This window comes from Physcomitrium patens, chromosome 8 (assembly GCF_059467195.1).
Source record: "Physcomitrium patens ecotype Gransden chromosome 8, ASM5946719v1, whole genome shotgun sequence".
NCBI lineage: Eukaryota > Viridiplantae > Streptophyta > Bryopsida > Funariales > Funariaceae > Physcomitrium > Physcomitrium patens.
The window spans coordinates 11865779-11882150 of record NC_143417.1 but is presented as its reverse complement, the minus strand read 5'-3'; the positions used below and the strand labels follow the sequence as shown (position 1 = coordinate 11882150).

Here is a 16372-nt window from a genome sequence, read left to right as displayed (position 1 = left end):
CTTGACAATCAAGCTTGCGATTCTTCCCTGAATGACCGGATTCTGCATACACACACGCACACAGGTGTCCTGTGGACTCGACTTCCGGCACATTTTCAGACGATGTAGACACTGTTCAGAGGGTTCTGAGAAACCCGTTTCACCGACGTCTCCTAATATTGCGATGTTAGCATGATTCCCACGCTCATTGCTTTGTTCAAGAGGATGATGCATGCTAGTGTTGTAAAAACTTTCTGTTCAACAGCGGAATTTGTTCCGCTCTTCCCCCACTTTGGTGCAAGTCCTGCAAATTGCTGAAAGCTCTCTGCATTGTTGTAGAATCATAGATGTGATCATCGTCTTGTTACTCTAAGAGAAGCGTTGTCATACCTTCTTTTCTTTCTTTTTCATAGTAAACTTTTCAAGGAAGACACACTTGTGTTTTTTTTTGACTGATTTTCTGTGCTTTTTCAGAGCTATGCAATTACGCTTGGCACGAGAATTTGATTGTTTGCTTTGAACCCACCATTCTGAGATTGTAAAGCAGACATCGAATGACTGTTTTTTGTTCAAAGTGTATAGATTGTTGGTCTTTTGTTGCTCATGACTTTATAACTATCAATGTAAACCAGGACAACAGTAGGATTTTCTTTGTGCTATGTAAAAAACTAAGAGTAGAAAAATTGATCTGATTCTCTCTTCAAAAATGTACTCAATTACTCAGAGTGCATTGCACATGGTTGAAGCTCAATTATAATGGATGTTTATGATATTTTTTTTGTATTTTGTGCAATACATTTAAAAAATATTTTAGTGAAAATGAAACATATGAATATGAATATATATATATATATATATATATATATATATATATATATATATTTTTTGTTGAAAATTTAAAAGCAAACATAATGTGACATGTATTTACTAAAAACATTTCCGAAATGCTTTCTATTCAATTCTAAATATTGAATAATCGAAGCAACTAGTGTGATTTAGAAACATATTTTGTTTGTAATAACTTAAGTTGATTTAACCAATATTAAATTTTTATTAAATAAACAATCATTTTTAAATTTTAATATAAATAATATAAAATAGACTTTAAAAACCTATAGGTAATAATAATAATAATAATAATAATAATAATAATAACAATAAAATGATAAAAAAAACGTTTCTCAGCAATAAATACATACATTAGTTTTTTAATTGATGAATAATGATATCAGTTCAGTTTGTTTAATTTAATTATAATCACCCTTAGTAGTGTTTCTTAAGGCTATATATATATATATATATATATATATATATTTTATAGTTTTCAATTCTAATTTTAAGTTTTATAATTTTTAATATATACAATCTAAATATTTTATTATTTTATTTAAAAATAAATCCAAAAAAATGTACATGTTTTATTTTTATTTTTTTGGATCATATCTTACTTAATAGAATTTTAAATAATATGCATCATTGTTTTATTAATATTTATTCTTTGTATGAATGACAATTTTTTTTTCTTAATTCCAACATTTAATGAATAACATATTTTTTAAAAATACATATTTATTTATTATAATAAAATAATTTCATTTAGTTTTATGAAACCATTATTTCTTTCAAGGATACAAAATTTATAATTAATACCTCTAATTAGGATATTTTTTTAGTATCCAAAACCTTCACTATTTTAATTATGTATTTTCATGGTTTTTCTACAAAAACATTACTTTAAGATGCCAATTGTCTTGTTGTTATAAGCAAATCTTGACAAAAGAAGAATGTGATTAATAAAAAAATCTAATTTTAAAATACAATCTATTCTAAATTAGATGGCTACAACTTGTTTTTTTATTACTAATACGAAATTTTTAAAAAATTAAAATATATGTTTTTTAAAAGATTGATTAAACTTATCACCTTTAATTAAAACTTCGTTTTGTAAATAATGTTTTAAATTTTAATATTCCATTTATTATTGCAACTATACTAATGATACTTAAGTAAAATTTAGCCCCATCTCTTCAACTACTACATGCTCTTAAACTATATTCAATACAACCTCAATCAACTTTACATTTTTTTATTGCTCAAGCAATCACTTTCTTGACTTTGAATTAGGACAATGAATAAAAATTAACAAAGAGTTAATCAAGACCAACATGACACTTCTAAACAGTCAACTCAAAAAACAAAAAAAAACAAAACAAAACAAAAAAAACAAAAAAACCTATTAAAGTTTGGAATAGTTGTTTAATGAGAACCAAGTAGCAAAAAGCCCCTAAAAACCAGATAATGCTGGAATTGATATTTACAAGTGGTCGAGTAACGATTCTTGTTCCCGAATAATAATAATTGGTACCGCTGATGCATTGCTGGATTTCACCCTACTCAAAAATTAACTATGATAATGTCTAGACATGCTACATACTTCTACCATTGGAAGATGAGAAATGAGCTAACAGACTTTGTGTGCACAGGTCTGAATGCCACAGAGAATGGCTCTAGAATTCACAGAGCTCACATTTCATCTCCCTTCTCGGTGGATCTGAGAACAAATCTGTCGCTTAATTGTTAACCTCATCATAAAAGCAGCCTTCCAGATCATTGACAGAAGGTGCACAAATCCTGTGATGACCAGTTGTAAACGCAACAAATAAGGAAAAGCAATATAATTTACAAGAAGAAGCAATTCAAGTTGTGAAACCACAACAACTCGCAAAGTCACCTTTCAGTATTTCCCAGAGTCGAGGGTCAATCGAGTCTATCCTACAAAGCCATGACTTGACAAGAACCATTGATTCGTAAGAGAGTTACAAGAAAGCTTCAAACAATATACATATGGGGTAAAACGAAGTGTCAAAAATTAGTGGCAGCGTACAATGTCAACATTTCCATGTCACATCACATCACATCACAAGGACGAGAAAAAGTACGCCGGTAAAAACCATTTCAAATGGCTTCGGCAGTGATAGACAAACCACAAAAGCATGTGACAGGTCTTAAATGGTGCCCGAAAATGATGATTAATGATCCACAAGCATGATGAGCTCACATGCATCAGACCAAATAGTGACGCTCATGTTTCAGAGATATCACAGCCTACAACAAGGGCATGCATGGAACACAACCGATCGACAGCGGATTTGTAGCTCGTAGACCCTACTTTCATCACGAAACAGCCGCTCCTGTCACGATCGAACCATGGCCATTCACAGGTCTGCACCGGACCCATACCCAAGTATTAGTTTCGCTGAACACAATTCAGCGTGGCTCTAAAATATCGATAACCAAAACCTGATAGACTTGACCATTCCAAGACAATAACTTAGTAACCATATCGGTTTTATGTCCTTCCTGAACAAGATGGAACCGACAAAACTAATAACTACGGCAAGTCTCAAATGCAAATCAGACAAGCATTGCGGAAATAGGATACCTGGGTGAAAGCATATGCTCGGACAGCGAAGGCCGCCATGCGCCGACTCAATATGTATGCTAGTAACGTAAGAGAACCCTTGCAACAGGAGTAATATTGCTCCATTCTTCAACCAAGAGGGTCCTCGCCTACGGATGATACATGCAGATACATGGTTGAATTGTTCTAAGACTATTGTACATGAAAGATATGATACAAATGGAATACAACTGATCCTACGTTCTTTAAGGAACTGTTCCAATTATTGTAAAAGCACAGGCCTCAGGCCAAGTAAACTCAATCAGGACTCTTCGTCCACAGCTCCAATGTATGTCAGATCAGTTCGCCTGATCCTTACAGCTCCCTTAAGCCATGCGCATGCTTTCAAATTTCCAACCTCCCCACCTCCAATTGGACCATTTGATGCCCCCACACCATCTTCAAGCAACGTCCAGGGGTCGACCTCCATCTCAGAATCTGGTAAAGCAACTGCTTTTAATTTACCGACATTGTTTTCAGCAGGGTAAAGACTCTTTTGTGCAGACCCTGGATACATTGTGGATGCCGGAGTACTATTAGATCCCCGGGCTTGAAGAAGAGAAAAAACGGCCGCAGGTACTTGTGGAGGGGCTGCTGAAACTGTAGTAACGGGGGTAGGAGGAAGAAGAGGGAAGGCTGCCTGTAGTCGGCCACGAATGCCACAAGGTAACTGCATGTGCTCCAAATCCACCTGCTAGCCACGCCAAACAATTAGGAAATAATAATAATAATAATAATAATAATAATAATAATAACTAAAAACTAAAAAAAACTATTTTAAATTATAAATATGTTCCTCCACTGATTTTGCGCTAACTATTTATGAAAAGAAACTGGTATAATCCCCAAAATATGCTCTTAAGAAGTAGAATGTCCGATAGCGAACACCTGCATGCGTTCAGCTGTCTCCTTATCGAAAGGTGGTATATCTCGCAAGGGCTTCACAGAAATTTTGCGAGGTTTGAGCCACACTGGCCATGTATTGCTTAGCAGTGCATGCAAAATGCTCAGAAGTCTATCGAATAAAGGTTCACAGGCAGAGGCAGCTGCAGCAGCCGACGTAGCCTGAGAATTTCTTTCAAAGTCATTTGAAGATGAGGGGTCCCAGCAGCATGATACGTCAGCCTCCTCCTGTACAGCCCTAGTCCCAAGCAATCGGAGCAACACAGGAGCAAGAGTTTGACGTTTGTTTGGGCCTGATTGCTGTTCCCTGAAAAGATGAGCATGAGACGAAAAATTCGGTAAATACTTCAGTAAGATAGATGAGGAACATCCTCAAATTCATAACAGAGCACCATGGAACAGAAAAATGCAATTTTAAACCAGATGAATACGAGCGGAAAGAAAGGTGGAAAAAAATAACGCCAACGTGTTGCGTCAAACTCAGCTAATTCGGACCTCAAAATTACCTTTCAGTGAGGATTATAGGAAGAAGTGGGAGAAGAAATTGCAGCCGCAACCAAACGGATGTCTGCAAGGCAGCCAGTGAGACAGGAACAGCTTCGGAAATAGAACCAGTAAGGCGACGCCCAAGACCTGGACTGCCAACATCCATCCCGATACGAGGACCCCTCCTCACGCTGGAGCCTTTAGAACCAAGAATGCCATCACTGCCTGGTAAAGCAGATGCGGCAGGTCGCCCACTACTTCGAGTGAGGTTACTGATGTGCTGCTCAAGGTTGTTCATCTCCTTCACCAGCTCAAAGGCGAAACCGCTGCGGTTTTCCAACGAACTTCGAGCCAAGCAAGGAAGCACCAAATCTGCCAAAGCTTTCTCCGTTGCAAAAGGCTTGCAAGATGAACCAGAAAATGCTCTGCTACTTTGTTGAAATGACTTCTCATCAGATTTCTGCCAGTCCATTGCTTCCTCCTCAAGCTCACCTTCTTCGGGTGAGTTTGCACCTACTTGCAATGAAGCCTGTTTCTTTTCAGACATCTCCGCCAAATCTCTGTGGGGCTGTTTGGGTGGCTGCCAATCCCAGGTCCTTGCCTGCCGTGGCCTAATAGAAAAGCTCTTTGCTGCAATGTTATGCAGAAGCTGACGAAGAGACTTGCGACCCAGCAACATATCATTATTCTCCAGCACCCACTTGACCTGCAGGTAATTTCTGGGTATGAAAAAAAAAACAAAAACAAAAAAAAACAAACAAACAAACAAAACAAAACAAAACAAAACAAAAACAAAAACAAAAACTGCAACCAAAGAAAACACCAAGATGATAGATACATGATTTTCTACCATAACAAACATTCATCTTATCGTTAAACAGAGATACTAAAGTACATTCTCTAGTGAAGATCTTCAGAAACTAAAAAGCCTTAGTCAAACAACCATTCCAAGTAATATTTCAATTCCATGTAACAAAATCAGAAACAGAAAATCAAACTTTAGTGATCAAACCAGACACTCAAGGCTTAAACCAGCAGGAGTATAGGACTCTTCAAATATCAATACACGATTCATTATCCCATATCTACAAAATTCCTCGGAGAATTGAAAATTGTGAAAGGCTTAGTAGTCAGACAAGTCCGGTACAACTCACATGCAATATGAGATAGTCTTCTAATGCTTTGCCAAGCAAATGCACCACTTCAGAGTAAAGGGCAGCAGCATCAGGGCGCACCAACAATCGAGTGAGCACGACTTCTGTAAACGTTTTCTCACACTCATCCAACTGCTGACGGTCTGGTCCTTGCATGGCTGCCTGGACAGCATCTTGGGCACTTTGTGGGTGAATCTTCAGCTTCTCAAGAATTACTTGCTCATTCAAAAGTAGCCGCAGCTCCACCCACTGCCAATGAAACGTAGCTGCCTGAAGTTCATCTAAAACCTGTACCATCAACAAACACTCAGATGATTGACTGTCCACTAAAAATATATTGATCAATTCTGTAGTTAGTGGTAAATAAAGATGAAATGCTGAATGCAACAGCTAACTCTTGTAAGATATACAAGGTCGAAAGAATACATGAAACTTAGAATGAGGGGTATTGACTGGATGCATAAGGGACTCATGAATATTGGTGGTCATCGCCTGAATCAAAAACTAAAATACCCGGATGTGACGCAGAAAAGCACTTGGGCGTACTGTGGAGTACTCAACACGTACTCAATATGCAACGGAGTAACCAATGAAAGATTGCAGAGGGCATGTCGTACCTGTACAACTTGCTCAATCTGCCCTGGTCCGTTTAAGGTATGGTTTTGACCCCGCATATCATCCTCTGGCATTTTTCGATCCAAGAGAGCATGCAAGAATAGACGAGCACGTAACGGAACCATCGCTGATACTTTCTTATACAACTCAAATCCCTGCAAGTCAAGCATGGCTGCATACTTCACCTCTCCTGGGTCTAATGACATACAGCGGTAAAGTGCGGCAGTGTCTCTTAAACATACGTCCCGAAATGGTTCATGAGCAATGATATCATTCACTGCTGCAGTAACTGCCTGAATTATAGCCTCTTCACGGCTCATGCTATTGGCAAAAATAGTTTGCTGCCTCCTCAAGGCAACTGCAAAGATGGCATATGCAGGAGGAAAGACAGTCACTAAAGCCATAGATCTTTGTAAACGTGCCAAACCCAACACAGCTGGCTCGCCGAGTAAATCTGCAACTAATCCATCTAGTATAGTCCGACAATCTCCGATCAGTACCCAAAACCAATGAATGTGTGCCTCTGGCACACTCTCAGCCTTCGCACTACCCCCCATAACGCTCACTTTGCCATTTGCATTCAAACCTCCAGACTTTTGAAGATGCAAGTTCTCCAATCCATCCTTCACACGTAACACAGATACCATACGCTCAAGACTGGTTACACCGTTGACCACTAAACCTGCAACTAGCGCAAGTATTGCTGAAGCTGCCATAGTAGGCCGCCCAAGGGTGCCTCCGGAATCATTAGCCAAGGTCGAGTTGGTGTCTGATATCTCAGGAGACAGATGAAATTGAGATCTAGGCGATCTTCCTAGAAATTGGCCAACTCCAGCTTGCACAATTATATTTGCTTCATTGGCTATAGCCACCTCCATCATCCGGATTTGGCGATCATCGATAGCACTCTTCAACAAATTTAGGCAATATACATAAAACTGCAATATTCGGCGCCCACTCCTAAGAACATTTCATAACACAAATCAGTTCACAGTTTCTTTGCAAAGGACAATTAAGAGTGCCAAAATCAGTCGATTGCCCTACTTGCAAATATACTTATGGATATTTGATCCAACATAGTGCTGTAAGAATTTAGTGCTATTAGGTGACTCACTGTAAAGCAGACGTTGCAGTTGCAGTAATTTCTCCAGAGAGATTATATCCCAAGTTTTCCAAAACATTGGCCACACTTTGACCAGCATGGTTAACAATGGTAGATACCGCGTTGGCCACAAGCGCCGCGTCATTTTGAGAAACACCACCACTGTTCTGTCTTACGGTATTCATAACACTCACGACAAGAGTATGACCATGACGGAAAACATCTTCCATGAAATCCTCTCCTCCTTCCCGTCCCTTGTTTATGATAACTTGTGTTGCGGCGTCCGCATTTCGCTGAATAATGTCCTTCATAACATTCCCATATCGAACAAGACGCCCTATCAGACGAGGCGGAATTGGATCATCTCTGTCGTCACCCATACTGCTCACTAGTCCAAATCCACCCTCACCATCACCTGCTTTCAAAGCTTCAAGTTCAGCTCGAAGACGCTGATCACAAGAGGCTTTCCAACATTTCTCCCACGCCTGTACACTGGCAAGGCTCCCATACTTACGCAAAAGATCCCGAACATAGCACAAAAGTGCTGAGCATCCAGCTCTACCTCCTGGTACGGCTGCCATTACATTTGCAGCTCGTTGCATAGCTGCAGATAAAGCCTGTGGAAGCATATCCATGGACGCCATAACATTTTCATACCTGATGCCAGCCATGAAAGCCCATATTTATAAGGTGCCCAAGCCACCATGTCAAAGTCTACGCCCTTACAAAACATTGGGTCAGAACGGTGAAGATAAATGACTGGAATAAACATATTTGCAATGTGTATAAAGAGCGGGATGAGACAATTATACCTTTGAAGACACGATAATAGGGTTGTTTCTCCCACAGCACAAGGAGATCCACCTCTGATTCCAACATATGCAGGGATTCCATGGTTTACATGGCTGGCAGGGAGGGACGAGACAGTCCCAGAAATAGGCAAAAGCCAAAGCAGAAGCTGCACCAGCGTGCGAAGGTCATTTCCAACATCCATGATGTACACAAGAATCGAAAATTGTTCCTCTCCAAGTCTCCACGAGCTTGTATCTGAAGATTTAATACTAGAGATCCCGCCATTTGCCAATCGGCGGTCCGATTGTGAACTTGGAGATGTGACCCCTTGGTTAGTAAGAAGGCTACGCACTTGGATATTCAACCAGCTTACAAGCAACTGGTTCTCTAACACCCTGAGACGCTTCATAGCCTCTCCGAGAACACGCAGGTCACCTGCATAAGAACCAAACGATCTGTAAGATTCACATGCTCAAGATGTAAGATGCGGCGACAAATCACGGGGCCATAAAAGCGAAAGAACAACACTATAATTTGTGCGTTGCTAAAAAGATGCGATACATTACACTATACATTGAGAGACGAGCCCTCAGTGGAAGAGAAGATGGTGAAATACAAAGGGAAGCGACCTGACATTCTATCATAATGACTGCATTTCAATTGACCTGCAATTCCGCTCTCCAGACAGGGATGATGCATAGGACAGCTGACTTTAGGTTCCAGCATATGTGTAGTTGATACTCCCTGATTGAAATCAATCCGATTACTGGCCATTTGAGCAAGACTTTGTGTTTTGCGCACAGGCTTTGGCCGTCCTCTGGTGGTTTGTTTAGGAGCAGCTTTTACAGGAGGTTCCAATTTAACGGGATTTTCAACAACCTTTGGGGGGCTCTTCTTGAACCACCAATTCTCTTCCTCTTCCGTTGAGGGAATTGCAGATCCTGAGGCAATCCACTCCTTTCCTTCGGTAATTTTCTGTCTTTTTGCCCGGCTACACTGCTCACAACCTGGGGTAGCATCCATTATTTCCGTGTAATTGGATGCAAAACTTTTGGAACCACTTGATCCAGCGCCGGCCTTCGGTTCTAGTTGCTTTGCAAGTATTCTCAAAGAATCTTCAGGAAATCGGAGACTTGTTGCAATTAACTGCTTAAGTTCAACAATCTTTAAATTCCGCTTCTGACTTCTCTTCCTACCTCGAGAATCATGCAGAGGTGGCTTCAAATCAGAACACCTAGAATCTTCTCTTTGAGCAAGAAATCCGGTAACTCCTGTCTCCTGAGTTTGATGTTTGTGTCGTGGAATCCCTAGGACATTTAGTGCCACCCGGCGCTCAATTCGATACGTTCGAAAAGCAGCAGACTGTCCGGCGTTGCTTTCACCGTCAACAATCAACTCTCCAGGAAATGGTAAATGCTGCAATACATGTCTGTGTCTGGATGCCCGGGCAATCTCTGTTGCAGAGGACTGCTTGTCCAGAACTCCGTTGCAGAGCAGTTGCCGAACATAAGCTTCTGGACTAAACAAACCTTCCCTCACGAGTTCAGAAAGAAGCAAGGGTAGCCGATCTGAACTATCTCCTTGCCAAAGGTCATGTTGATCCAACCAAGCGTATACCAAGTCATGTATTGCAACTGAGTTATGAGAATAAGCTTGCAGCGCAAGGAAGTCGCTATCATTGTGTTTTAACGAGCGTCCCATTCGTGCATGCACAGCATGCTCCTTTTTACTCTTTCTGCTTCGAACCTGCACCGGCACACCGCCACGAGACATAGGGAAGTCGCAGTGGAAATGCTCCGGCAACCTAGGGTCCGAGGAGTGAGAACCAATCTTTAAATCCATTTCTGCTAACCTCATCCGCAACACTGAGACGGCCACATAAACACGTGACATATCCCTGCAAGCACATTGTTTCCGTACTATCTTGCTCACAATGCCTCTGCTGTCTCGAAAGTCACAAACAGCCCACTCGCACAAAAATCGTACTGGGTAAAGCTCTGATGGATTGACCGGACCAGAAAGATTGAAAGTAGTGCGAGATATAACATCTGCTCGCCAATCAGTTGGCAAATTATCACTCCTGCAAAACTCCTCGTCGTACACACTTCGATAAGCACCTGCGATGTCTCCTTTTTCCAGAGCTTTGTCCAGAGCCTGCACAATTCTCCCTTCATTGTTGCGCAGTAAAGTAGGACTCACAGCTCTTGCAAGAGACGCAGTACGTCTCTCTATAAGATCCACTGATTCGTCTACCCCAACCTCAAAATTCGTCTTTCTCTTCCCCTTGGCGTTAAAGATAGATTGATCTTCATCCAAAGAGTTCACCCTGCCAAGATCGTTGGATGAACTTTCAATGGCTGAGCTATTGCTGCCACCCAAGCTCACAGGCTGGGGCAAAGGAAAACAATCCAATGCAACGAAGGTGTCAGGAACGACAAGAAGGAGATATTGCAGTAGCTTCACTAATGTGTCTGCTACCTGATTATTTTGTGAACTATCACCAGTGCTGGGCACGTGCCCTGACGAGTAGAGCTTACGGAGCCACTGAAGACATAGTTCAATAAGCATCCGAGAATGTATCTGAGACGAAGATATGCCATCGATGAGTTCAAGTACTATCGGCAAAAGAAGCTCTAGAGCCTCTAAACTCTCCTTGTCCTGTAGAAGTTTAACCCATACTAGTCAGCAAACCATCTGATAATAATCCAGTTCATCTTAAAATACTTAATTGGTATTTCAAAAATTCAACGCAATTTACAAGAAGTATTCAATCAAAACACAACGAACTAACCTCACTCCACGAAGAAACAACCATGTTACAAAAGCTAGTACTTAGTATGCTTAGTTCTACCTGGAGTTGCTTCAAAGTCCAGTCGACAACTTGAGTCCGATTGAGCAGCCCTTCTGTGTAGTGCCATTGTGCCAAGCGTACGACATATCGCCATTTAGTAAGCACATCAGGCTCTTTCTCAACTAAAGCACTCCTCGTAGGCAGAACTTGAGAGCGTGATCCAGAAGCACCCCCAGCCTGGCATAAATCATCCAGCAATGTCTGTATATACTCCAACACATTCTTAGTCCAAAGATCCACTCGCTTTGACTGTGATTTGTCGGGACCACCTGCCGACATCCCAATGGACATGGGCTTAACCTGATCATGTTCCAAATATAGGGATTTTTTAGTACAACTTTAGCATTTGAATACGAGATGTAATACAACGAATTTAGATTTGAACCTGGAGCCAGAAACACTCAAAGTTCTAACTGATAATCGAATGCTTCCCGATTCAGTAGAAACTGTCATAACGAAAATTCAGAGGTATCTTTAATCATTACATAGAGCTGAAGAAGGGCATCACAAAAGAAGCAATCAGGTTATACATGCTCAAAATAGGTAAGGGCATAACAAAAATGCAATTACCAACACACGGAGAAAAGAACGGACCTGGTTAAGATAGATGATTTTGATAAACCAAGTTGCTCGAAGTAGTGGAACCTCATGTTTAATAAGTGCCTCAAAGATGGTACGTCTTTGATAGCCATGAGGGACATGCTCAGCCAAAGCCCGGAGTCTCTTCCGTTGTGACAGATCCTGTAGTCAATACCAGAAAATGCATAAATGAACTAGTTCGTTGAAAAGACTACATCGACATTGCCTACCTGCATTCAATCCTTCAATAGATACAACATGGTCTTACATGATTTCATGAAATTTGCAAATTCTTCTCAATCTACAATAAAACAGAAGCTACTTTTCGGTTATCTACTCGGCAATCCAAACTCCACCTGCTCTCAGCAAGAAATGTCTAAATTCTTGACTGCTGGTCAAAACAAGGCGAAGAACACAGACCATTGACACAAACACTTGCCTCAACCCATTTCTTTCTGAAGTCTTCTCCACAGGTCCGGTGCTCTGGGAAAACCCCAGCTTTTGCTAACAATTGACCGGTAAGTGGAACACCATAAACTTGACCAGCCTGGAATCATGAAACATACGACATTCCATAACAGGTTAAGATGGTGATTTGTAAAGCACTCGTTCTTGTCTTGTTAGAATGATTGAGAGAGAAATCCAAGTCGATTCAAATAAAGGTGAATAGCCATATTAGACCCCATCTCAGCTCCAATTGTTGGATGACAGGCAACTGTATGTATAAGACACACATCCACAACCTTACTTAAGTTCATGAGCACAATATTTGGCTAATGGTAACCTAGCGAATGAGCGCAAACACCAAATCTTTGAATGTGGTCAGCCTTAAAAACACACAAATGTGTGCACATAGATAAGCTCATCGATACGTTGGTGACACTGTAAAAGCTTACCTTACGTTTCCGAATAGTAGCAATGTTAAGCTCCCTTAAGCGCTTTCGAATTGACTGCACGAGGTAAACCATTCACTAAAACTCGATACATGTAATAGCGCTGAACAAATGCATACCTTACAAGCTCAAGTGTACAAGTCCACCGCAAAAACATTCAAAGCACAATAAAACATTATGTATGTGGAAACGATGAAGCCTCTACATAAGCTTTAGACTATTAACATTAGCAGATATGACTTCTTAGTTGTATGCCACCAAACAGGTAGACAGTTCATTACACCAAAATGAGCAAGCAGACAATAGCAAAATACTCTTGCGAGCTCCAGAAAATTGAATTCCCTCATCATTCCTGCTAAGCAAAGCTATCAGATAAGAACTGAGAGAATTCAAACCTCTTTATAACGGTTCACGTTAGGCCTAGCCCACAAGGCCTCATTATTAGTCAAAGTATGCACGGATTCCTTACTCTCCTACACAAGATCAGACGACGACATCAAGGTATTAAGAACAACAAATCTACCAACAGGCGTGAAAATATAAATATATTGTACACGTCTTCAGCCTTTCAGAAGTCCGCGTGAAGTGTCATAACCTAACGTCGAACTTAACATCAAGTACACTGAGTATCCAATGTAACTAACAAATAAAAATAAATAAATAAAAGGGCAGTCGAATATATTCGTACGAATCAACGCTACGTCTCTATTATTAAGTAAATTTATCTGTATATTATGCCACGTGTTTGTCTGAGCGCAACAAATGCTCATTACCCTGGTGAAAATCTGCAACTTAGCATCAATGGGGACCAAGTAACACGTGTTCATGTGTGCACGTCAACGTAAGTACATAATTCTATATAGTGACGCAATCTAACAATTTCTGTACACATAATTAACTAACCTCAACACCATCAATAAGTTCTTTGTAGCCATTTATAGTTGTGTCTCGATTCAAAATCTCTTCGGCGCAGTTGGGTGTAGGAGGGTAAAAATCCGGTGGCCCAAGTCTGCAAATTAAAGACATGTCTTCATCGCCATACAATCCAGTAACAATCAAACGATCTTGCACAAAAGGGAAACACCTTCTAGGACACTAACTTGTCAAGCTAAAGACGATACGAAAATCTGTACCTATCCAAAAAAGTAATGACTGGATCCGAGTTTTGAAGGTTAAATTACTCACCGAGCACTCAAAGGCTCCCTTTCGCAACGCAACTTATAAGGCTGAAGCGGTATTGCACGCCTGCAAACACGAATAACAATGATAAAAACAATAATAAATAAAATTTTAAAAGCGTAGGCGAACCAGCCACCACGGTCGAATCCTTGAAAGGGAATTTTCTGCCCCCACAATCCAACAAGGGATCATAATAAAATTCTCAGAAACTGATTGTGAGCGCTAATGGTCAACTCTTCCCAACGCTGGTACAAAACCTGCGGTTAAAACTATCGCAAGCGCCCGACTACTTCCAGTTGCATGTGTTACATGTATTATCCCGAATTACACGTATTCAAAAGATATTGAAACCACCAACGACTATCTTCGATGATGGGTTTGGACAATTAACAGCTGGGCCGAGAAAATCATAGTCTAAATACAAGTAGAAATCCAACTTCCCGACGTATCCCAAACATGATCCGATTCATTAATGGAAGCATATTGGCGTCCAACGCCAATCATTTCTAAGGTGCGTGATAATATTCCTCTCAATATTTCTACATGTTCCTGGTAACAGATAATGTTGGCCACCTTATTTCGATCAAAGGGACAACGTAAACATTTCTTCTTAAAATATATTCATTCCCTTCAATACACAGTGTTAAACTATAAGAGTCTAGAAGATCGCACTCCATCAGAAAGCCACTATGCAGAAGGATTTTGCAAACCGACTCTGCGTTCTGGAATAAACTAAAATGTCTGAGGCTCAGATAAGGAAAACAGATTCAATTGGAGGAATAGCATGAAAGGGACTAAAGCTGAAAACGAAATTTACTGAGCTGGACGAACCCTAAATATTGCAGAGACATCCAAAGTGAAACCAAATCACAGGAGTTCTAAAATGATCAGTTTGAAGATAATGACCTCACTTGACCAAGGAGGTAAAGATTCAAATACAGAAAGATGCAATACAAATAGCAATCCAACCTACAAGTCCCGATACATACAAATATCTAGCTGAGGTACGTAGAGAAATAGAGATGTTTCTGCAAGATTATAAAAGAGGATTCAAAGGAAGTTAATGCCCAAGTAATTTTCGAAACAAAAACTACAAATTTTACGTCTTCCTCGAATGAACGCAGATCTGATAAGCATCAGAAAGGATAAGCGATCAAGTCTGAAATGCATCTTCAAAAACTAGCTACAATTGACACATTCTGATAAGAGTATCAAAGCATGATGAATACAGCAAAAATGGCAATTTTGTAGCTGAAGATGAATGCACCAGGAACCTATTGAGCTACATTGAGAATGACAAATGTTATCTAAGGTTGCTAATAACAAAAAGCTCTTCCGAAAATAATAGGTAGAGAAGAGAGAACAGAACGATGACATCGGCCGCAGCAGTAAACTGATTAGGTTTCTGTAATATTCTAAGAAAGCTTGCTGAACTTCTGAAGTATTGTAAAGGAGGCCAGTACTTACGAAGTATGATATAGATACCGCGACGTCGATTACAACTCTCGCTAGTGACTTAATCTAGAAGAGAAGAGAGCATTATGGAAGTCTCACTGAGACCTTGCTGCTGGCTCTCTGTGGATAAGACGAAGGGGCACACAATACAAATTATTTTACGAGTCTACATTTACATACTACCCCGCACTACATAAAGTGTCTGAAAAATGACTCGAAGAAGAATATGAAGTCAATGAGGACGTAGATGGGGATGCCGATGAGCATAAAATATGAAAGACGAGTAAGGCAAAAGGTACTTGCCGGGAAGTGAAGGTGAAGTTGGATGCGTTCTGAAAGGAAGGATCAGAAGAGCGCGCAGGTGGAGGACCACTTCCACCAGGACCACCACTGCTGCTGCCCCCAGCAGAAGCAGGGTAACGGTGCATCCCTCCCTACTGCTTCCTGGATCTCCTTGACAGCATGCTGCTAAAGCTCCTTTTGCTACCCACCCCACCCTGTTTTCAATTCCCTCTTACTAATCCTTCTTTCCTCTGCTTATATCTTTTCCTCTGCTCTTGACCAGCATGGCCAATCAATGCGAGACTGCTGCTGTATTCAACGACATATGCCGTCGCTTCTGTTCACCACTAATTGATACTTTCCTGTTATCGAATCTGAACATCAAATCCGCAACCTCCATAGGCTCCTGCGCTATGCAAATCCTGCACACAAATATTCCCCTGCAACTTCCCTGTATTCCCCTTCCACCACCACCACGCTAGACCAACTGCTTCAACCGGCTGCAGACGAAAAACCACTACAGGAAACGAATTCCTCCAGCTCAAATGCTAAACACGAAAGTTCCGAACCACAGTCCCACACCCTCCCCGACCCTAAATTTACACAACTATTCCTGCGGTGCTGCACCAAAATCCGCAACTA

The 16372-nt window shown here is 40.6% G+C and overlaps 1 protein-coding gene across 5 annotated transcripts; it reads right to left on the bottom strand.

The window, feature by feature from the left end:
- Window positions 1-2975: 2975 nt before the first annotated feature.
- Window positions 2976-16101, bottom strand: LOC112285441 (mediator of RNA polymerase II transcription subunit 12). Of its 5 annotated transcripts, none has more exons than XM_024526278.3 (17): window positions 15752-16101; window positions 14000-14059; window positions 13718-13823; window positions 13210-13287; window positions 12818-12871; window positions 12361-12468; window positions 11937-12083; window positions 11343-11642; window positions 9157-11149; window positions 8512-8926; window positions 7712-8356; window positions 6600-7557; window positions 5983-6270; window positions 4849-5534; window positions 4328-4649; window positions 3422-4130; window positions 2976-3202 (listed from the first exon to the last, which is right to left on the bottom strand). In XM_024526278.3, exons 1-16 carry the CDS (start codon window positions 15874-15876, stop codon window positions 3702-3704), a joined length of 6714 nt encoding a protein of 2237 aa, XP_024382046.1. In that variant the 5' UTR covers window positions 15877-16101; the 3' UTR covers window positions 2976-3202; window positions 3422-3701. The 5 variants fall into 5 exon arrangements, with proteins under 5 accessions (XP_024382046.1, XP_024382045.1, XP_073391875.1 ...); XM_024526277.3 differs by having other exon boundaries at window positions 9121-11149; window positions 15752-16009; XM_073535774.2 differs by having other exon boundaries at window positions 9121-10879; window positions 15752-16009.
- Window positions 16102-16372: the final 271 nt, after the last annotated feature.